The 22,459-nt window shown below is 33.9% G+C and overlaps 1 protein-coding gene across 19 annotated transcripts in view; it reads left to right on the top strand.

The window, feature by feature from the left end:
• Nucleotides 1-19,737, top strand: part of RBM26 (RNA binding motif protein 26) — an 84,477-nt gene extending 64,740 nt beyond the window's left edge. For 12 of the 19 annotated variants that reach the window (XM_019971618.2, XM_019971617.2, XM_019971611.2 and 9 more), the window contains 3 exons: nucleotides 8,915-9,028; nucleotides 10,646-12,510; nucleotides 16,499-19,737. In XM_019971618.2, coding sequence (XP_019827177.1) covers nucleotides 8,915-9,028; nucleotides 10,646-10,735 — 204 coding nt within the window. In that variant the 3' untranslated portion in view covers nucleotides 10,736-12,510; nucleotides 16,499-19,737. The remainder of the gene's footprint in view (nucleotides 1-8,914; nucleotides 9,029-10,645; nucleotides 12,511-16,498) is intronic. The other 7 variants (XM_070800372.1, XM_019971604.2, XM_070800371.1 and 4 more) reach the window with 7 other exon arrangements.
• The last annotated feature ends 2,722 nt before the right edge of the window (nucleotides 19,738-22,459 follow it).

Raw genomic sequence — 22,459 nt, 5'->3', positions numbered from 1 at the left:
TAGTGCTAGCCTTTAGAGTCCTTTCAGTGTTCAGTTCAGTTCAGTCGCTCAGTCGTGTCCGACTCTTTGTGACCCCGTGAATCGCAGCGCACCAGGACTCCCTGTCCATCACCAACTCCCAGAGTTCACCCATCCAGCCATCTCATCCTCTGTCATCCCCTTCTCCTCCTGCCCCCAATCCCTCCCGTCATCAGGGTCTTTTCCAGTGAGTCAACTCTTCGCATGAGGTGGTCAAAGTATTGGAGTTTCAGCCTCAGCATCAGTCCTTTAATGAACACCCAGGACCGGTCTCCTTTAGGATGGACTGGTTGGATCTCCTTGCAGTCCAAGGGACTCTCAAGAGTCTTCTCCAGCACCACAGTTCAAAAGCATCAATTCTTCAGCGCTCACCTTTCAGTGTAGTTGTCTTCAAATGTATATCTTGAATTATCTTTCTAAAACATGACCAGAAGTATGTGCAACCTTGTCTTTCTTCTGGATTTAAAAGATTAAAAAAAGAAAAATGAGTACGAGGTGTAGGGGATTCATAGTAACATTTTTAACCCTGTGTGTTCTTTGTTCATGATTGCAGAGAAATAGATGTACCCTTTTGATTTGGGAAAGTGCATTAAGCATTCCAAATAGTTAACCTAATATGAATGGGGAATGGAAGAGTAGAATGGTTTTCAAAAGTTTTGAGATGATTGTGGTCTAAATAAGTTTCGAAAATCTTCTAAATTGATTTACCCTCGTCTAGTAAATATCCCCTGGCAGTGCACTGCTGGGGATTTCCCTGGTATGAGTTGTTCTTGGGACATTGTAGTCTATCATATAAAGACTGTGTGTCTGAGAAGTCTCAGGGAAGTGTTAACTGGGCCCTGGAATAATGGAGTTTCAGAATTAGATTGGTGGGTAGTGGATAGTTTTATAGGAATTTCTTATCCTAGAGTTTTGTTAGGTTTTAAGAAATCTTTTTATTTAAAGGTCTTTTGTGAAAACTAAAGCTAATTCATAATTGATTAAAGTTTAAAACTTTCTAATAAGTTTGTATGTATATGTGTTATATTGAAAAAGAGTTTTGATCTAGTTTTCTCTCAGAGGTATTATAGAGTGTAAGTTAAGAATGAGCTTCCTTTAAATGATGCCTTCAGTGACAATTTTCAAAGTAATGTTGAATAGGTAGATTGAGTACCATCTTTTATGTTCTATTTGTTTTCTGGAAAGTAGTCATGTTATTAAACAATGGTAGTTACATTCAGATGGTTATAGTATTTACCAAATTTGTGAATGTAGTAACTGCTTAAAAAATGTGTATTGTTACTTCTCCCTGTTTATTTACATGACTGAGGGAAAAAAAAACTTTCTGCCTCTTAAGTAAGTTTTAGATGTTTTGCTTTTAATAGGTAAGATCTGTTGACATATGCCATCCTTCTTAGGTTTTGCTTTTTCTCTCTCAGGTGTAAACTTTTTTAATATATATTTTTATACTGTGTATATATTTTCCAAGCAAATAGCAGTCAGTTGAAAGACCAGGGATTAATGTGTAAAGAGAAATTTTAACAATAAATTATGTGAAGATTGAATAAGTGACAGAACAACTTTGGTTAACTTGGATCTGATGTGAGTTAGGTTGAGCAATTTAAAAATTAGTGTGTTTGACATTGAGTTACCAATATTTAATTTTTTCAAAGAAGAATGCTTAAAAAGTACAAAAAATTACTTGTCCCATCACTCAATTCAGTTCAGTTCAGTTGCTCAGTTGTGTCCGACTCTGCGATCCCATAGACTGCAGCATGCCAGGCCTCTCATCACGATATCATTATATATAATGAAGAAAAATTTAATACCAATATGTGGATGGATAGAACTCAAGCCAAAGGATAGGCTTTCCCAGGAAAATAAATTTGTCCACCTTAATGTTTATTTCCAAATACTTCATTGTTCATAATTTCTGAACCATTGTATTAGATGATTATCTATTTTCTTAAGTCAGTAGATGCATAATATTTTAAAGTAAAAGTACAAGGAATAAGATAATCAAAGACATTCAAATATGACTGAAAAGTAAGAAATTTTCCTCAGAAAAGATACTGAAATATTTTAGCTTTAGGTTGAGTTAACAGAATCATTTTAACTTTAGGTTAAGATGGTTAATGTTTGACTCTGGTTAATTAGACGATGAATCCTGTTGCTTTATTTTCTGTTCTCCGGTTTGTCTGTCACCACCCTCAATGTACTAAAGGTGGATAAGTACCCAAAGAGGACAGAAAAAAGTGACCTCTTCCTATGACTGGTTAGAAAGTTAGTTTTCCTACTCTGAATTGTTCCTATACTTTTGTAAGCAACCAGGATCCGGTTTTAGAATAGGATAGTTAAGTTCCTGTTTTATAAGAGTCAGTCCCAAAGATGACACTCGACAGTCCCAAACTCAAAGAGGTATGAAGCAAAATGAAAGAGACTCTTGTTCTACTGGTAGGTTTTGACACCCATGCCTCAACTCCCAGTAGTTGTGAGGATTCAAAACTTAAAAAGTTTACTTAGAACACAGTGCCTGGAACATAGTAAATCATCTTGCGTGCATGCTAAGTTGCTTCAGTGATGTCTGACTCTTTGCAATCCTATGAATTGTAGCCGGCCAGGCTCCTCTGTCCATGGGATTCTCCAGAAAAGAATATTGGAGTGGGTTGCCATTCCCTTCTCCAGGGGATCTTCCAGGCCCAGGGATTGAACCCATGTCTCTTGGATTGGCAGGTGGATTCTTTACCACTGTGAGCTTCTCTTTTAGCTTAGTTGGTAAAGAATCCGCCTGCAATGCAGGAGACGCCAGTTCACTACCTGGGAAGCCCAAACCATCTTAGTATTGCTATTGCTAAGTCACTTCAGTCACGTCCGACTGTGTGTGACCCCATAGACGGCAGCCCACCTGGCTCCCCCGTCCCTGGGATTCTCCAGGCAAGAACATTGGAGGGGGTTGCCATTTCCTTCTCCAGTGCATGAAAGTGAAAAGTCAAAGTGAATTCGCTCAGTCGTGTCCAACCCTCAGTGACCCCATGGACTGCAGCCTTCCAGGCTCCTCCATACATGGGATTTTCCAGGCAAGAGTACTGGAGTGGGGTGCCATTGCCTTCTCCATCTTGGTGTTAGCTATTATTAATATTTGTGTGTGTCTGTGTGTGAATGAGAATTGATTGTTAATGAAACTGAATAGAAACAAGATAGAAGAAATGATTTCAAAACTCTCATTCTTTAGACCTGAAGATAGAAGCACAAAATTGGATTCATAGAGGATAGTTCAACATCAAGTCAGAAACTGATGGGGCTAACTGAATAAATAGTAAATCTGTGGCAAGAACTAAGTGTATAAGTGGATTCAGTCAAGAGAAATCAAATCGTGTTTTTAACAGTCTGTGTGTTCTTACTGATTTACTTAATGGTTAAGTATTGCTATATGATGAACACTGCTATGAGAATGAGTAAATCTAAGTCTGAAGCTTGCGAGAAAGTGGCCATGTAACTTGAACTTAAAGCTAAAGAAATAGAAGTCTTTCTCTATAAATTCTGAAAATCAGATTTTACATGTTTTGAGTTTTGGTGGTTCTTTAATGTAACTCCTGCCTAAACATTATATACTGTGGTTATTAACAAACATTAATAAACTTGGCTTTAACTTTATTTTATAGATAGTTTTACCATTATGATTACTAAAAAAGAAAGATATACTGGGATTATAGCTCTAGCTCTTCTGACTTAGGTCCGTTTTTCCCACAGTGTTTTTGCAGAACATTGGTTTTATAAGAGCTCTAACAAAGGATTTTCTTGTCAGTAAGTTTGTGAAGAGCTGCATTTTGTATGTTCAGTTTAGATATATAATCTAAATAACTTGCAAGGCAAAAGGCAAACACTCCTTGCTTATTCCAATGTCGGGAGCCAGCGTGAGGACCTCTGCCCGTGGCAAAGGTCATGAGGAAGGAGGCTCGACATACGCAAAGGTGGGATCGAGCCTCAGGAGTCCCCCTGGAAATTCTCGAGCATCTACCCCCAAAACCAGAGTCTGCCTACTTTACTACTTTGTGCTCTCACCTACACCTCTGACTTTACGCGGGACTGTCCCCCACCACCTCTTTCGGAGAAAGAGTTAACTTAGAGCTCCAGTTAAAAATAATTCCTGGGCGTGATAGGAGTGTTTCAACCTACAAACTCCTCTGAAGGTTCTCTAGCCCACCTGACAGGCTTGTCCGGCCACATGTGATTGTTCACAGCCTCTCAACCGTGAGAGGCACGAGATGTTTTAAACCTTCTAAAAACAGGTTCTTTAGAGAAGTTAAAAAACTATTAGTATAGTATAGTGGGCTGATTAGAAATTGTATTGGTGAAGAGTTTTTCATTTGTTGAGCCAATGTTTACGGCTATATCTCCATATCTCTTGTCCCTTATACACATTAATGAATATAACTAACATATAAGAGAAATAAGTATTAACCTTTGATATTAATCACGTTGAACCTTAGGCTAAGTAAATTCTTTTCTTAATTAAAACCCACTACATCCCCACCCTATAGGAATGTAACTTTATCTGGTACCTTCAGAAGGTGGTGTCTGTTTTAAAAATAATCACCCCTGGAGAAATAAGTGTTCTAGTTGACTGACCGCTGTCACAAGGAGAGGGTCATAAATTGTCAGCAGGCCCCCTGGCCAAAAGATGATGTAACACCCCTAAGACCTCTGTATACATTTGTATGAAACACCTGACTTTAATAAAAGTCAGGACTGCTGACCCCGCGTGACTTTTGTATAACATCTCAGTGTATAAAAACAGACCCTGGAAAAATAAAAAATGGGATAAGTTCCTCAAAAGACTGGTCTCCCCATGTCGTTCTTTCTCTCACCTTCTGGCTGAATCCCCATCTAGAACGTGGAGGCTCGTCAAGCCTACTAATTATGCCTGGGCTTCCAAGATCTGACTGGGGAGGCCTTAGTGTCTCCTGTCCTTCGGGAGAACGGGAGGACGCCTGTGGCCTACGTAGGTGATGTAAATTCCTTGTCTTGGAATTTTACTAGCTTTCCACGTAAACCAAGTTATTCAGCCTCTTTTCTCCACTGAATTTTCCTACTGAGCTATCCTCATTCTATTACTCTTTATATCTCTAATTAATATTTAATTAAAGCTATCGTATCCTGATTGCCGAAGCCGTCTCTCCTTCGAATTTCCCTGGATCCACCAGGGCTGGACCCCGACACAGTCTTTTCCAAATGTTGTTTCTAGAATCATTTTCTATGTAAGATACAGAGCCTACCTCATAACTACTTTTCATACTTTTTTTCTTCCTTCAAGCCTTTTTCTTTTTTCCCTTTCTGTCATATGTTTGCCTGCTCGCCTTACTTATAATTTGGTGCAAACTTCGAATGATGCTGTGTAAGACTAAATAGGCAAAATCCTAGAGCAAGCTTATGAATAAAATGCTTCAGCACTTAAACAGACTTTTCATTTATACTTCAAAGCATAGAAATTAGAGAAAATTGTAAAATGAACGCCCACAAATTCCTCATTGAGCTTCAGCAATTATCCACTTATGGCCAATCTTTTTTTGTCTATATTCCACCCACTACAACACTCTACCTCCTTGTTTTGGAGCCATTCCCAGTCATACCATTTCAGCTGTAAGCCTTTCAGTGTGTCTCTTTCAATATTAGAGGCCAAATAAAATAAAACAATACTATTATTATACCTAAAAATTATTATTATTCCTTAAATATTATTAAATTCCCAGTCAGAGTTTACATTTCCCTGATTTTCTTACAAATATTTTACTTTCTTCCTTTAGGGATCCATAATAAATGCATATTTTGATTTAGCTTGATTGATATTATAGATTTATATAGATTTATATCATAGATTTAAACATTTCATGGGTATTGATCCATTGTTCTCAGTTACTGATGTGTCCTGGCTTTGGCTAGTGGCTACTATATAGGTTTGTTGTGAGTTGTTTTGACAGGACTCTAATGGGTTATGATATTTTCTTTCTTTCTGGTATGAAAAGGTGTTCCAGGTTCATCTTACGCATTTTCTCTTCCAGACCATGAACTGGCCATTTCTCTAAGGAGCTCTGGTTCTTATTACTGGGAAAGGTATTTAAAGACCATAGTCTGAGTACTAAGCATGCTCATTACTACTGAGTATGTTAATTATAACAATTTTTTTCAGAGGTCAGAGCTGGGGGTGGGGGGAAAAATGCATTCATATACAGATGTGCACATATACATATACATGTATAGCACATATATACACACGTATAAAGAAAATAAATTGAAGGCTCCTGATATTTCCCATATAATTCTGTACTGTGTGGTTTTTATACACACACACATATACAGGTATGCCCTGTTTTACTGTGCTCTACTTTATTGCAGTTTGCAGATATTATTGTTTGTTTGACAGATTGAAGGTTTGTGGCAGTGCTTCTTTATGCTGATCTGTCGCCACCATTTCCCAACAGCATTTGCTCACTGTATGTCTCTCTATCACACTTTGGTAATTTCTGCAATATTCCGAACTTTCTCATTATTATTATTATATTTGTTCTGGTGACCACAGAACAAATGGTGGTTGTTTGGGAGCACCATAAACTGTGCCCATATAAAATAGCAGATTCAGTCAATAAATGTGTTCTGACTGCCCTGTCAAGCAGCCATTCTGTATCTCTCCCTCTTCTCGGGCCTCCTTGCTCCCTGAGACAAAATAACCTTGGAATGAGGCCAGTTGATAACCCTACAGTGGCCTCTAAGCATACAAGTGAAAGGAAGAGTCTCACGTTGCTCACTTTAAGTCAAAGGCTAGAAAGATTAGGCTTAGTGAGGAAGGTATATCAGAAGCTGAGCTAGGACAAAAACGAGGCCTCCTGTGCCAGTTATGTTCACAAGGTGTGAACACAAAGGAAAAGTTCTTGAAGGAAATTGAAAGTGCTACTCTAGTAAACACAAGAATGAAAAGAAAGTGAAACAGCCTTACCGCTGATGTGGAGAAAGTTTAGTGGTCTGGAGAGGACATCAATCCAGCCACAGTATCCTCATAAAGAAAGAAAGTGAAGTCGCTCAGTCATGTCTAATCCAGAGCAACGCCCTGTCTGTTTTCAATATTGTGAGGGCTGAGAGAGATGAGGAAGCTTCAGAGGAAAAGTTTGAAGCTAGCAGGGATTGGTTCATGAGGTTTAAGGAAAGAATCTATCTCCATAATATAAAAATGCAAGTGCCAATACAGAAGCTGCTGTGAGTTATTGGTAAAATAATTAATGAAGATGGCTACTGTAAACAAATTTTCAGTGTAGATGAAACAGCCTTATATTGAAAGAAAATGCCGTCTAGGATATTCATAGCTAGAGAAAAGTCATGGCCTGACTTCAAAGCTTCAAAGGTCAGGTGACTTTTGTTTGGGGCTCACGCAACTGATGCCTTGAAGCTGAAACCAGAACTCACTTAGCATTCCAAAAATCCCAGGCTACTTAGATTTATGCTAATTTTACTCTGCCTTATAATGTGTAAATTTTGAGTAGGGAATGGCAACCCTCTCCGGTATTCTTGCCTGGGGAATCCCATCGACAGAGGAGCTTGGAGGGCTGCAGTCCATGGGGTCTCACAGAGTCAGACACAACTGAGACCAACGCATACGCATAACGGGTAAATTGAACAACAAAGCCTGGATGACAGCACCCAGTAAATAATTTTAAAACTAAAACTTTAGAGAGTTGTAGATTCACCTTGTGCATTTGAAGTACGTATTGAATATAGAGATGTGCAAAATTAGATCATAAGAAATTTTTGAAGAACTTACTATAGATGACATCACTAACATCACTAACATTTTCTTTAGCTGGATGAAAACATGAATTTTATGAGTAGACATTTTGTGTGAGATAGTTGGAATTCCTTGCAGGAATGTGCTTTTATGTAATATTTACAGCCTCAAAAACTTAATTTGTTTCTGGACTTAAATATTATATATAAATACTTAAAATTTCTTTAGTTATATGACATGATGGGGTCATGGACTAAAAATTTCTGAGCTACATTTTAATAGGCATGAAATCTTTTAAAGTAACCATAGATTTATATGTGTAGATTTAAAAGTTTTACCTGGGGACTTTATATCATACTACTCGTGGTCAGATGTCATTAAACATGTAATTGTTTCTACATTTCACATTATGCTGTACTTTGAGGTTTTGCTGTAAATCTTTGGTGACAGTTATTTTGGTTTGTTGCTAATGTTGATTTATATTAGTTCACATTACTTTAATTTGAAAGCACTCTTTCTGAACCAGCCATTTAATGTAGCAAGTATTTAGGCTTGACTGTTTACTCAGTTTTCATTATATGCAACTCTGAAAGCTTTGTAGGGAAGTTCTTTAGTTTTCAATAGAAAAGCTCAGTTTTTTTTCTTCATTGAGACATTTGTATTTTGTATTAGTGATGGATCAGGCATTTTATGGTATTTGTGATTATTTGATGTAATTTAAGTATAAATACACATGCAAAATTATCCTTAAATTTATTAGAGGTTTCTAGTTTCTAGTTACTGTATGAGTCATTTGTGAATTAATAAGAATTAAAATACAAAACCAGAATCTTGAAGTGCTTTGCAGTTATTGCCCTGAGTAGCAGTTATCATTTTACTGTAGACTTGGAGACATAGTTCTTCTAGTCACATATTGGCCAGTAGTGAAATAGCTCTACTCAAATCACTAGGCTGACTTTAGAAATAAATAACAATATAAAGTAAATTATAAACTGCAATAATAAATAGTAAATAGAGAAATAAACCACAAAGCAAAAATAGACAACTGTCTTCACTTGTATTTAATATTAGGTACTATAACATTTCATTGTTTTCTTCATAAATTATTAATGTTCTGTATTCCAATGTTTTTCGTTGTTTTAGGCTGCAGTTCATGGAGCTCGTTTCAAAGGGCAGGATCTAAAGCTGGCATGGAATAAGCCAATAACTAATATTTCAGCTGTCGAAACAGAAGAAGTTGAACCTGATGAAGAGGAAGTATGTTTTTTTTTTTTTTTCATTTGCTTTTACCCTTAAATGTTTATTTTTATATAAAATATGATCTATGGCTGTGATTTTAACATAAAGCTTTTATTCCTGAGCTACTTTCCAGGCAGGGGATAGCAGATAAAATGCAGATGATTAAATTTTATGTATTAACGATAACTGTGGATTTCTAATCCAAAAAGAATATCTGAAAATCATATATATACTCAGTTTTCATTTATTCTTAGAAGACAATAATTGCTCATTAGATTTTTATCCACAGGAAGTCTTGTGATATTTTAAGTTTTAGAGTATATATTTACTTAATTACTTTATTGACATTTCGGGTTTTAATTCATATCATTTTAGTTCATTAGAATGAATGCCTGCTATATGGTAGATACTGCAATAGGCAGAAAAATGAATAAGACACGGTCCCTATCATCAAGGAGCAATACAATCTGGAAAAGAAGGTGGTGATAGACACAAGAAACTAATTATAATAAAAGGCAGATTGATATGGTGAATAAAGATTTGAACAATATGCTGTGGGTACGCAGAGGAAGGAATGATTGTTTCTTTCCAGAAGAATCTTGAAGGAGGTGGTAGCAGTGTAGCTGAACCCCAAGTGATAAAAAAAAAGCTTTTCATAACCAAGAACTTGGACTGGTAATAGTTAGAGAGGCATTATAATTGGCAGAGATATAGGTGTGGAATAGTATATTTTTTCTTGCATAACAGCAGTTAGTCTTATGGCTGAGAGGGGGGAGCATAAAGACCACTGAAGTGGGAGAGCCCTTTGAAACCAAAAATCTAAAATAAGCAACTCTGTTTTGTTTAATCATGAAATAAGCTGTAGGAAAAAAAATTGAGGAAGTTAAGGAATAAAGGTAAGGTGGGAAAACTAAATGGTTCCATGTTTTACCTTGATTAGGTTTTCATTATGGCACTTCATTTTGTTTGGAGAGCATTTGAGGCTGTTATACATGTCCATAGTCAAATGCAAGAATAAAATGTGTATTTTGAAACTCATATACATGATTTGTCATTTTATATTTTAGATTATACCTTTGTCCTTCCATGAGTTTGAATTGAATGGGGAGAAAAGCAGGAGAGCTCCTGGTATTAGGTATTTTGAAAAGTTTGAAAAGTAGTCTGAGAAGCTTTTATGAAGGGAATGGGGAAAAGAAAAGAATGCTGTAAAAGAAAATGTTTGTTACATACAGCAGAAAAGAAATATAAGTATTGATAAACTTTATTCAAGTTATTGGTTGATTTAGTGTCAGAGAAGAATTACTGATGTTTTCTTAAAAAAAAAAAAAAAAGGTGTGCAGCAATGTTTTGTAGGTATAGAAGATGGCATAATTTGATGAAGAGAGGCAGGAGAAATGGCATGTACAAAGGCTTACAACTTTGATTTTTTTTTTAGTGTCTGTGATGTAAGCAGTAGAATAGATAGTATTGAGAAACCTTTGAGTGGATAAAGGTTGCTTTTGTTTCTTGAATGGTCTAACTATAGAAATACCTTTTGTATTCGACTCTGTTGAGAGTAATCAGTATTTAAAAGTGTCACCTTTTTTCTTTTCTTTTTTTTTTTGGGTAAATTCCTAAATGCATTTTAACCTAAAGTTTCAGGAAGAGTCTTTGGTGGATGATTCATTACTTCAAGATGATGATGAAGAAGAAGAGGACAATGAATCTCGTTCTTGGAGAAGATGATTTGACTGATCATTGATCTGCATATGATAGAACTCTACCTGTGTTTCATTAGTATTATCTAATGTACTTTTACATATTTGTAAAAACAATTTTTGGTAAAATGTAATGAAGATGGATTTCACAAATAGACAAAAGAGAAGAAAACTACCTTCTGAATCCTGTATTTTGAAAGATTGATGTTTGCGTTTTATTTCAGTAAACAATTGGTAAAGACATCACACTAGAAACATATGCAATGTTTTTATTACATACTTACTGAACATTACAGAATTATTTGGGTTCTTTGTAATTTAATGAATAGGTCTGAAGACTTAATGACCAATACTTGTTATAACTTAGAGAATTTTGTTTTACTCCAAATAAGGAATGAATTTGCATTTAAAATCTTAATGAATGTTTTCAAAAAATGAATAGATAACATAGTACTCTAACTAAAGTCTCCAAGTTATGTATTCATAATATTACATAGTAGTATGCTTAGGCTTTACTATGTATTAGCCTTTTGTTGGACTTGTGTATGTATTTTACCATATGGGTTTTAATGATAACGGTGTATGACTGCTTTGCATTTGAGTCCTTATGCATTCAGATGTTAAAAAATAAAGTGGAATGGTCTCTTGAAAAGAAAAGAAAAGAAAAAAGCAATGACAAAAAAAAAAGACAATGTTCCTTGATTTAAAAAAAGAAAAAAGAAAAAAAAAGAAAGAAAAGAAAAAGAATTAAAATAAATAGACCATTCCAGATGGTGATCTACCCTTCTCCCCAGTTATCACAAAAGGAGCTATAATCACTAACTTATTCTTAATAATGGTTACTGGTACCTTTACAATAATGTACAATCCATTGTTTAAAATTTATACCACTTCAGTTTGGTTTGATCCTATAAACTTTCAACAGATGTCTTAAAATTTAAAAGCAGGCTGATTAGTTTGGAACCAGACTTCAAGTAGAGATAACATTTGGTGAATAAGAAAACATCACATTACATTTTGGATGTATGAAAGAAAACTTGACCATTTGAAGATGTATGAATAAAGAAATGTACTATAGATACTACTTTAGGAAAGCACTGTTTGGTAAGTGTTCCAGTCTGATATTTTAAGTGTGCATTTCCTATACTTCTATAAAAAAAATCTTTGACATTTGCAACAATATTGTGATTTTTAAGTGGACTTCTCTCATGTTCTCTGACAACATGATCATTGAAAGTTGATATAGCAGTTTCTAGGAAATAAATGCGTTCTTTGTAGAATGGAGGGTGGGAGACTACATATTTATCTTTTAAAATTTATCCTTTTGGTTGCAAGTATTTCTGCCCCTTCTGAGATTACAGTGATTATATTGAAAATCACACACAAAAAAACTTTCTTCCCATGCTGGGGTCCTCACAGTCACAAACTGTAATTTCACCACCATAGTCTTTTGCCAGTGGAGTAGCTCATGGATGCTGTTCCTCTTTTTCTTTTCTTCCTCCACTTAAAGTTGTATATATACTCCCAACGGTAGTTCTGTTTCATAGGAACGTTTTGGCTTGCAGTTGATGCACATGTTTATATTTAAAATTTCACTGTCAGATGTCTTTTGTCACAATAGTGACTTTACTCAGAACTTCTTTACTATACTTAGAGCTGTGATATATTTTTATGTATAGTCTCTTGTATGTTGACTATGTGCTATTCTGATTCATTAGGTAAGTTTGTTTTCTTTTCTTTTTAGTAGTCGTGAAAGATGCCAAATTGGCAGAGGCTCACGTTTCTTCTCTTTACACCAAACAGGTATTATAAAGAAAGAAAATCTTTCAAAGGCCAGTTAAATCTCCATACTGATTTTTGGCTTTATAATTTGATTAGCAAATTTTAGTGTGCTATTGTGTAATTATTGTAAAATTCCCTTATAATGTAACTGAAATTATATATTGTTTATTTAAATTCATAAATAGCTAATCACTTTCCCTATTCTTAAATTCTGTCATAACCTAAAATTAAAATGTTTTACACCGTGTTGCTTTGAATGAATCAGAACGCAAGAATGTTTTGATTGGGTCCTAAAGTATGGGGATTAAATATTAGCAACATTTATCAGGTTCATAATTATATTTTTATTATCATTAATATTTTAATTGTAAATATTATTTAGTATTAAATTGCTATTGGATTTTTTAAATTAATGAGTATGTTTATAAAAAAAATACTAGTACTCTACATGTACTTTCATGTGTTCTCATTTAAAACTTAAGATATCCATTTTACAGGTAAGGAAACTTAGGCTAATAGAGATGGAATGACTTGCCCAAAGTGATAGCTAGTAAATAGAAGGACTAGATTTGAATACAGGCACTCTGATTTCAGTGCCAGCTTTTTTAAAAACTATGTTGCTACCTCCTTCGTAATTATTGATCGGGCATGAGATTGTGTTTGCAGTAAATGTAGTAGATGTTACACAAAATTACTAGTCTTTGGTCATTAGCCAGTTCATACCTTAACCATCCCTTTTAATACAGCACTTTGTTCATATCTCTGTTATAGTACTTATGTTGTAATATAGTTTATCTGGTTTATATGTCTGTCTTCCCCACTAGATTACAAGCTCCTCTAAGAAGGGGACCATGTCTTATTCATCTTTATCTCTAGTGATTATCATAAAACCTGGCTCATAGTGGACATTCAGTTGTTTGTGGGATGAATTAATGAATGAATGCATATTTAAATCTCCAATAATGGAGTGACAATTACCTCCCTTGTTAATTCTTATCAATTTTCCAGAAATCTTTCTTGAAGGTCTTCTCAATCAATTGGGATCATCTTAGTAAACAGTTGATTCTGTTAAGTATTGTACCAGTGGGGTTTCTTACAAATAGTGATGGAGGAGTATACACATAGTCTTAGCGGAATTTCCATAGCAATTAGTAAGCTATTAACATTTTGGAATATTAAATGTCTATTTCAGGAGTAAGATAGCCTTTTGGTTTCTATCATTGTGTAAGAACAGAAATGTCAAGAGCCACTAATCTAGTCCATCCCATTAATTTTTTATATTCAAAGATGAGCAAGTATAGAGTACTGGACAAGTGTTAAGAGATTTAGCTTTTGTTCCCAAGCTCTGTAACTAATTCTCTGGCCTTAGAAAAGTCTCTTAACTTATCCAGGGTTGTTTCCTTGTCTGTAAAATGAAAAGGGTTGGACTAGATGATCTCTTCGGAGAAGGCAATGGCACCCCACTCCAGTACTCTTGCCTGGAAAATCCCATGGACGTAGGAGCCTGGTAGGCTGTAGTCCATGGGGTCGCTAAGAGTTGGACACAACCGAGCGACTTCACTTTCACTTTTCACTTTCAGGCATTGGAGAAGGAAATGGCAACCCACTCCGGTGTTCTTGCCTGGAGAATCCCAGGGACGGGGGAGCTTGGTGGGCTGCCGTCTATGGGGTTGCACAGAGTCAGACATGACTGCTGCAACTTAGCAGCAGCAGCAGATGATCTCTTAAGGTTCCTTTCACATCTTTAGTTTCCCTGGTAGTATATTAGTGTTTGATCTAAAACAGTTTAACATATCTATACCAGTTCTCCCTACCTGTTGTTGCTGTTACTGTTTCTATCATCAGTAGAAGCAACTTAGATTTGGTTATGATAAGTCATACAGTGTGTCTTGGTACAGTTTTGTATACTGTTCCAGATGTTTGCTTTTGCTACACAAATTACATTTAACCTAAAAAGTATAGATTAACTTCTGTATTCGCACTTTTTCTTCGTACTTACAACTTCCTTTCAGTTCTAAACTCAGAGTTTAGAACTCTTTTTTATTATAGTATTTACCTAAAACTTGAAATACATTTTTTAATTCTGCAGTTTTCCTTAGAAGTTCTTTGCTGTAGTATAGATCTGGGCTGAAGTGGGAATGAAGAAGGAATTGAGATGTAGACAGCTACTTTTTTCAGGAAAAAATGGAAGGAAATTATATATCATTTGTTAAAAGATTGATTAGGATTACCTCAAGGGATGGTGGAGTTGTCATTTTACATATTTCATTCAGTATCTTATGTCTCTACATAGCAGTGTTGTTTTAAATGTTATTGGATAATTGTAACATTTAAAAATTAATTTTGGTAGTTAACCAGTATTCAGCATTTAATGAAATCGTGTTGCATGAATGGGATAGTATTCCATAGCTCTTGTTTTATTTTGTGATATGATCAAATGTATCAAACGATAGTTTACTATTAAGATAAGACTTCACTGTTTTAGCTGACTACCTGTGAAAAGTATGGTTTAATTGGAGGAAATTTCTTCTTACTAGAACTGTTTTATGGGGACTGTATTTTCAGTCTTACTTGGAACAATACTCACTGGTTCTAAAGGTTATGAAAAGAAAGCAAACATTTGCTCATCTAGTATGTTGAAATATCAATGGCTATTTTAGAGTATCATACAAACTATCAATTTATATTTTCTTTCTTTTTTCCTTACCTGTAGTGTAAACTAATTATAGAAAAATAGTTTTAGTCCTAGAATTTATGTAAACATTTGTAAGATTTTTTTTTTTCTTCCCTTACAAAAAAAATCTTAGCATTTTAAAACAAAAATGTCCTGTGTAAAAGTTTTGGCTTGTTAGCTTAGTTCAGTAAGCTTGTTAGCTTATTTTTGGTCCTTTACAGTGCTATTCCCATTCTTCTGAAACCCTATATGATTAAAAGTAGAAATTTAATCTAGGGATAAATCATGAACATACAATATTTGTAAGGCAGAAAGAAAAAATTTCCTTTTCCCATATTTTCAGAAACCATCTTATTAACTTTTGAACAGGCTAGTTGCTCTAAGGTATGTATACAGCATACAGGCTTTTAGAGAAGAATAGATTTTTTTGCTCTCTGATTATTGTATACCTATCAGATGACAGCAGATTATCTGACAGATAATCTGACAGATCTGATATCCAGAATAGCTATCTAAAAGACCCAAGAAAGAAAGAAACCTTGGTGAATTTGATTGACATGCATTAGTAATTTCTAATGAAAACGTTATACTTATTCAGTAGAGAAATTCCTAATTTGGTTCTTGCATTTTATCAGTATTATGTACTTATTAGATTAGTATAATTGAAGCATTTTTTACTTTTTTGTACCAATTTACGTTTCTTTTCTAACCCTTCCCTCCCTATTACTTTATTTCATCCATCCTCTTATCTCATCATCCAAGTTAGTCTTCTTTTGTATACCAAACACTGTCTCATTTTGATATGTTCCTTTTTATTTACTTTTGTTGTTTATCATTATGCTTAGTATAGTATTTTATGTCATACAGTGTGATTGAAGAATGAAATGGTTATCCCATGGAGTTTAAGGAAATTACATATATAGCTCACGATTATTTTGTAGTCCTTGGGAAACTTAAGACAATTGTTCTTGCTTTTATTTTTTTATCAATATCTTGAAATTTGTTAATGATTTCTTAAAATTGTTACTTTTCCAACCCACACTGATAAAAATTTACTATATGGTCCATGATGACATTTCCTAATGAAAAATTTGGATCATAACCGTGTTGCCGAGCTGTTATCTGTGCAGCTTAATGAAGCGTGTTGCAGAGAGGTTTTGTTAAAATCATTTTAAACCATGGTTGATCTTTGTAAAATTTGTCTGCAACTTTCATTTTGATTCTTTTCTCAGATGTAATGTTTTTAAAAAGTTAAGGTCATTGTATGGTATGATTCAAGTTTTAGATTTATTTACTGTTTTCAAAGTTTTTTTTAATAGTCTTCTCTTTTTCCAGCAGAGGGAGATCATCATTGCCTGAATTTAGCTTTGTGACTACAACAGCAAGACCTGTTCCTGTCTGGAGACGACTGTTACAATAATATGACACTATCACTTTATGTTTGCCCTTTATCAGTTTGAATAGATGTTTACATGTACCATAATTAGCATTTTTATTTTTCCAGTTCAATTTTAGGGTACATCTGAGTCCAGAAGTAAATCTGAGTGTGTGCTTTGTCTGATCTTATACTTAAATGTTTTCTCCCCTTTATAGCTGTTTGTTTTTAAACACTCTAAGAAGGAAAAACAAATCCTCTTGGTTTTCCTAACATGAGATGAGTTTTCAGGCTCAGCCAAGTTGAAATTGTATCTAGGAAATCTATAAAGCCATGATACTATGTTCATCAGCATGAACAATCTAGAATGATGAAAATGATTAAAAAGTTAAACCGTGGTTTGGCTTTACTTTTTCTGGGCTTTAGGATACATTTCTGGAGTTAGGGTGGTTACTTACAATAATTTTGAACAAATGGTTAAAATATTTTTTTCACATGGTAATAACTTGCCTGTTTCTTCTAAATATATTTATTGAAGTCTACGCCAAGGCCACTTACCCAAATAATTTTTAAAAAATTCTTAACTCTTCAAAATCAACAAGGAGAATAATTTGCTTTTCAAGTAATATGGGATGATCTGTGAATTATAAATACTGAGAAATATCTAATGAACGTCTAATTTACACAGTGTTTCCTTGTTTTCTTCACTTGCAACGAAGACATCAAAGACAATCTTAAAAGCAAGGGGAAATAGTGTGTGTCTAACACTGTTAAAGACTGTAGATTTCTTGCCTTAAGAGGTGTATGTCCGTGTTCTTTATTTATAAGCAATATGGTGTAGAATTATTTATAAAGAGTGAAGTTAAATTTTATTCTAAATTTTCACCCAAAATACCCTCTTTATAATGAGCACCATAAAGTTTTCAGAACATTAATTTCTTAGTATTCCTTCTTGGATTCTCATTAACATTTTAGAAGTTAACACTTGATCACAAGTTTTCATTAAGAGTCCAAATTATATTTGATTCTCTTCACCCTTGTTTTCCTTTTGTTTTTAGTTCCATTCAGCCATGCTCACATTTTCACCTTTTTGTGCAAAGTTAACTGTTCTGCAAGCACTTTTTCTTGAGTATGCATTGCATTTGTCGCCAGGAAAAAAGAATGAATATGTCAGACATAATGTAAATTATCTATTTTGATTCATATTAATTGAAAACAGCATGGTTAATGTAGGCTTGGTTTAAAGGAACAGTAAGTATTTTGGAAATTTTTCTTATGTATGACCTTGTAGCCTACAAGGCATTTTAAAATTAGACTTTTGTATTAGTTCACATTGTAAACTAACGTGTGGCCACTGAGAGTTTGCAGATATTTTCCCAGATTAGTTCAGTATTTTTTCTTTGTAAGGAGAGCTTCTCTCTCTGTGTAATAGTTAGAATAGCTCTAACGTGCTGGGCTGAAAACCCAAAGATAATTCTCTGAAGAGACCGTACTTGGCTGTTATCAGCTTTGGGTTGGTTAATAGCTGTGGATCACATACCACTACTCTCTCTTATTTTGTCATCTTCCTTTTTTTTCACCCCCTTGTTTTTAAATTAAAAACAAAATAAAGCAAAATGAAATTGAACATGCCATTGGGAATCAGAAGTTGAGATGATTTAATTCTCGTTAAAATCATTGCACTTTTTGAAAAATTGCTTTGAGATCTGGTAGGTCAGGTACATATTTTAATAATTTCCCATATGTTTATTAATTAAAGATGAGGATTTTCATTATTTCATTTTCCTGAAGAGGATTCTCATGGAGCTATATGTAGATAACTGTACAGAATCACTTTTGTGTAATTGAATGAAGCAGTTTACCTCTGCACGATTGCATTATGAAAGCCTTTTATATATCTTTATATTTTTCAATATACTTAGATTTTACACTATTAGCTGCCCTAGTCATGCTATATGTGTGTTTTTTTTTTTTCAAATAGAGTTTATAAATATTTGTGCTCAAAGTACAGATCAATTGAATATTTTTGGTCTTGTTTACAAGAGAAATAATAACTTTAAAGCGATGCAGCCCCTCAAGTGTCTTAGGAAAAAGTCATTGGTGCTACAAAACCTTTCAATATCATTTTTCAACCTGTTATCCAGACTTTGCTGAGCTTAAATCTATGATTGCTTATAACTTAATCTAATCTAGCAGCATAATTATAAAAGTGGTCTGTGATGAGCCAGGTAAAGAGCCCAGCCAATTAGAAACACCCTGTAATTTAAAGAGAATGATGCAGAATGACATACTAATTGGTGTCCAACTTCCCAGAAAGTAAACATTTTCTTCAATTTGTCAGCAGCTCTTTTGATAAGAGGAATGGTTAATATGACTAGACTAAAAAAAAAAAAAAATGATACGTTGAGCATGGCTCAGTTTTCCCAGTTGCAAATGGAAAACTTTTCTAATCCTAAAAAATGGTGTAATCCTCTTCTGCATTCAATTCCCATCTGTCTTTTACTCATCAGGAGGCAGGGTAATTCTTAAATATTTATAGAACATTTGATGAGTTGTAAAGAGATGTATTATTTACATTGTACAAGTTTTGTGTTGATGTGCAGATTTTCTGCATCTGCAAGACTTCATTCCAGCATCTTAGTGAATGTTCTTAGGATACAGTTTTTAAGTATCAGCAAAGCATTCATAGATGTTTACTTTTGATTCTCAGAATCCTGAACCTGTTTTGGGTGTAATATTACTTCAGAACATGTCTGGCACAAGATTTCCTTTAATAGTGGTTTAGTTGAACTCAATTTCTGTGGATTGTTGAACCTAAAAGCACCAAAGGAATTCTTTCTTGTCTGGAGACTGGATTATTCCAATTTTTAATACCTGTGCCCATAAGTATCCCATTTCATGAATGTGTGTTGGCATGGGGGGAAAATTCCCTGCTCTTTGAGTGGAGCGAAAGTAATTGGTTAAGCTGTAGCAGCTTTTTTGTTTATTTTTAAAGTGATAAAACTTGAAAATGGTAAAACTTGAACTAGAAAACTACTCTTGTATGCCTAGAATGTTTATAGTATTATGTGTTTATGTGGGGTTGTCAACATTTTTATTATTTATAGTTGAATTATGTTGTTTTGTTTGTTAATACCCATAATGTTTATTATTTTTATATTTTGAAAATTTTTTAAATAAAATAGTCTTACTAAAAGCAGTTGTTAACTTTTTAAAATTGTCCTGCATTTTGCATCAATTATATTAACATAGAGTAGAAAGGAGAATTTGCAGCTCTCAGGCATTGCACAGTTGAAAATTCTGAAAATATTTATATGAAGAAATGGCTCTATATTGCCTCTTCCTCTCTTCACAGCCATTCTCACTTAAAATTGTTTTAAATCACCTTTGGTACCAAAGTGTTCTTGACTCCTTTTGTCACACATATACAAAAATCTTCCGTATCCCTTTTCTCCCTAGTTCCTGCCTATTTATTGCTGGAAATGTTCTCTTTATTTCATTTGGGGACTAAAAAGTTTCTCCTTATCATGAGTGATTGTATAACGATACTCTAATATCAGAGAAGGACTACCATAGATTCTGAAGTGAAATTAGAGACATGAAGCATTTCTGTCAACCTCGAAGGCCAATGAAAGTTTTCAGAACGTCCCTCCATAATTTTCAGTTTTCATCTGAATGTTTATTCTCCTGATCTAATTTGATCTGCTTTTCCAGCATTCAACATGTTCATTTCATGCTTTTATTGAGTGAACAGTATTGTGATTTTTTTTTTTTTTTTTAATTGCAGATATTCCTTCTGTTATCTATAACATGGGTTAAATAAGTTTGGTAGTTGCCTATCTTCCACTGTTTCTACAGGAAAATACATTATCATTTCAAAGTGCATAAGTCGATAAAAATCCAATTAGAGATCTGGTTATGAAATAGAAGTCTCTGGCTTGAAGTAGAGGATTTTGGTTAATACATGATGACAGTAAAATTATTAAAAATTATATAATATGTGGAATATTTGCAGAATAATCATGTTAGCCTTCACTTAACCTGGGAAATACTTCTGTATAGAGTATGAGTGGATTTGGTCTTTTTTAATCCTGTAAAAAATCACATATGACATACTGTCGAAAAGCTAGACATTCAAAATAAAAAGACAAAGAGGTAGGATGATAGAAAGCCTGTCATTTACAAATGATCCCCAGACATTTTAAAATGGGATTATATAATGCATATTGCTTTGTCTTTTGGTGTATGGTAATAGGTTAATACACCATTTTTAAAGCCCCTCCATTTGTAGATGACTCACAGTGTATTGTCTCCTCATTTGGGGCACTTAGGACTTTTCCAGCTTTTACTTTATTGTACATAATGCCATATCCTTAAACATCTTAGATTATTTCTTCAAGATATTTTCTCAGAACTGCTGCATCAAAGTACATTATTTTTTAAATGATATACTTTAATTTGATCTTTTATAGGCAGATAGGTATGAACACCTATTTTCATAATTTAGCTTTGGAAAAGACCATTCAGTTTTCTTTGTAAATGTGTTGAACTTACTGAAATTGTTCTAAACATAGCAAATTAATGCTTGTTATAGTGGTTAAGCTCTTTTTATTTTCTATAGTATGTTGTGGCAGGATTTTATATTCCCTACCGTAGCAGTTTGTTTCCCCCTTGAGAAGTACAGATTTGTATACTTTTGTCACAGCATTTTATAAACTTGCAAGAACTTACACAGTCTCATAACTAGTCTTATTGGACAGTAGGGCAGATAACCTTTGTCTTTATTAAATAAGTTAAAATAAATGACAGAATAAGGACTGGAATTTCCACTTCTTAATACCATAGCCACTATAAGAATACTCAAAGAGGTATCAAATAATTTACAGTAAAAACAAACTCCCCTTATTTTTTATCTCAGCTCTGCAAACTGCTTCCAGAAAAATTTGTCTTCCCCATGAAGTTCATGAACATTCGTGATTGAAGTACATAAAGAGAAGTAAACTGTGAAAAAAATTACGTAGAAATGAGAAAATGATGAGTTCCATATGTTTCCTTATATAAAAGTCCATTTTTAGAAGAGTCATTTTATTCAAAATAAGAAGATTCCTTGCAAAATATTGCTTGAATATTTTCCTGAGCTATCCATGGTCATGTTTTATCTAATATTTTTTCTAATATATAATATGACAGTTCCAGTATTCAAGGGTTTTACAGTGTTATAGCAGAGTTTTCTTAAATTGATCATTAATTTACTTTTTATATATCTCAAATGTGTATTATTGAAGTACTATGCAAGAACTTGTATTCAGTGCTGTGAGAATCATTCTGATAATCTGAAATATAATATGCCCTGTATTTGTGTTGAAGATTTTGAATTTAGGTCATGGAGTTAATGAAAAGACCAATTTTATATTTCTGACTTCAAAGAAGGTACAGTACAAATTACCAAAAAGTAAACCTTAAGAGTCTCACATTTTGACCTTCTTTTTCCTAATGTTAAAATGCTATTTGTCCTTAATATCTCATTTAAATCAGAATTTTCAGGGACATTACCAATCTATTTTTTTTAAGTAACATCTGTGACTTAAAACTTAATAGATACCCTTTATTTTTTTTTAAATTAAAGTCTGTGTTGGAGAAATACTTAGAAATTATAACTGAAAGTTTGGAGTTAGAAGCAAATTTGTACTAAGTTTAATGCAGTATTTTGCTTGTTTAGAGTTTTGGTTTTTGGTGATAAATAACTAGTAGATGATGTGCCAGCTTTACATTTTTTTTCTTATCAAGTTAATATTCAGAATTAACAAATTAATGATTAAAAACGAGATCTCTGGCATTTAACAGTTGTCATGTCTGCCTAAGGTAAGAATTTAAGTAAAAACCAAATAGGTATCTTGACAAAAACACTGAATACTGAACCA

The sequence above is a fragment of the Bos indicus genome, chromosome 12, assembly GCF_029378745.1.
Source record: "Bos indicus isolate NIAB-ARS_2022 breed Sahiwal x Tharparkar chromosome 12, NIAB-ARS_B.indTharparkar_mat_pri_1.0, whole genome shotgun sequence".
In the NCBI taxonomy this organism is placed as follows: Eukaryota; Metazoa; Chordata; class Mammalia; order Artiodactyla; family Bovidae; genus Bos; species Bos indicus.
The sequence above is the reverse complement of the archived record's forward strand: the minus strand, read 5'-3'. Positions and strand labels throughout refer to the sequence as shown.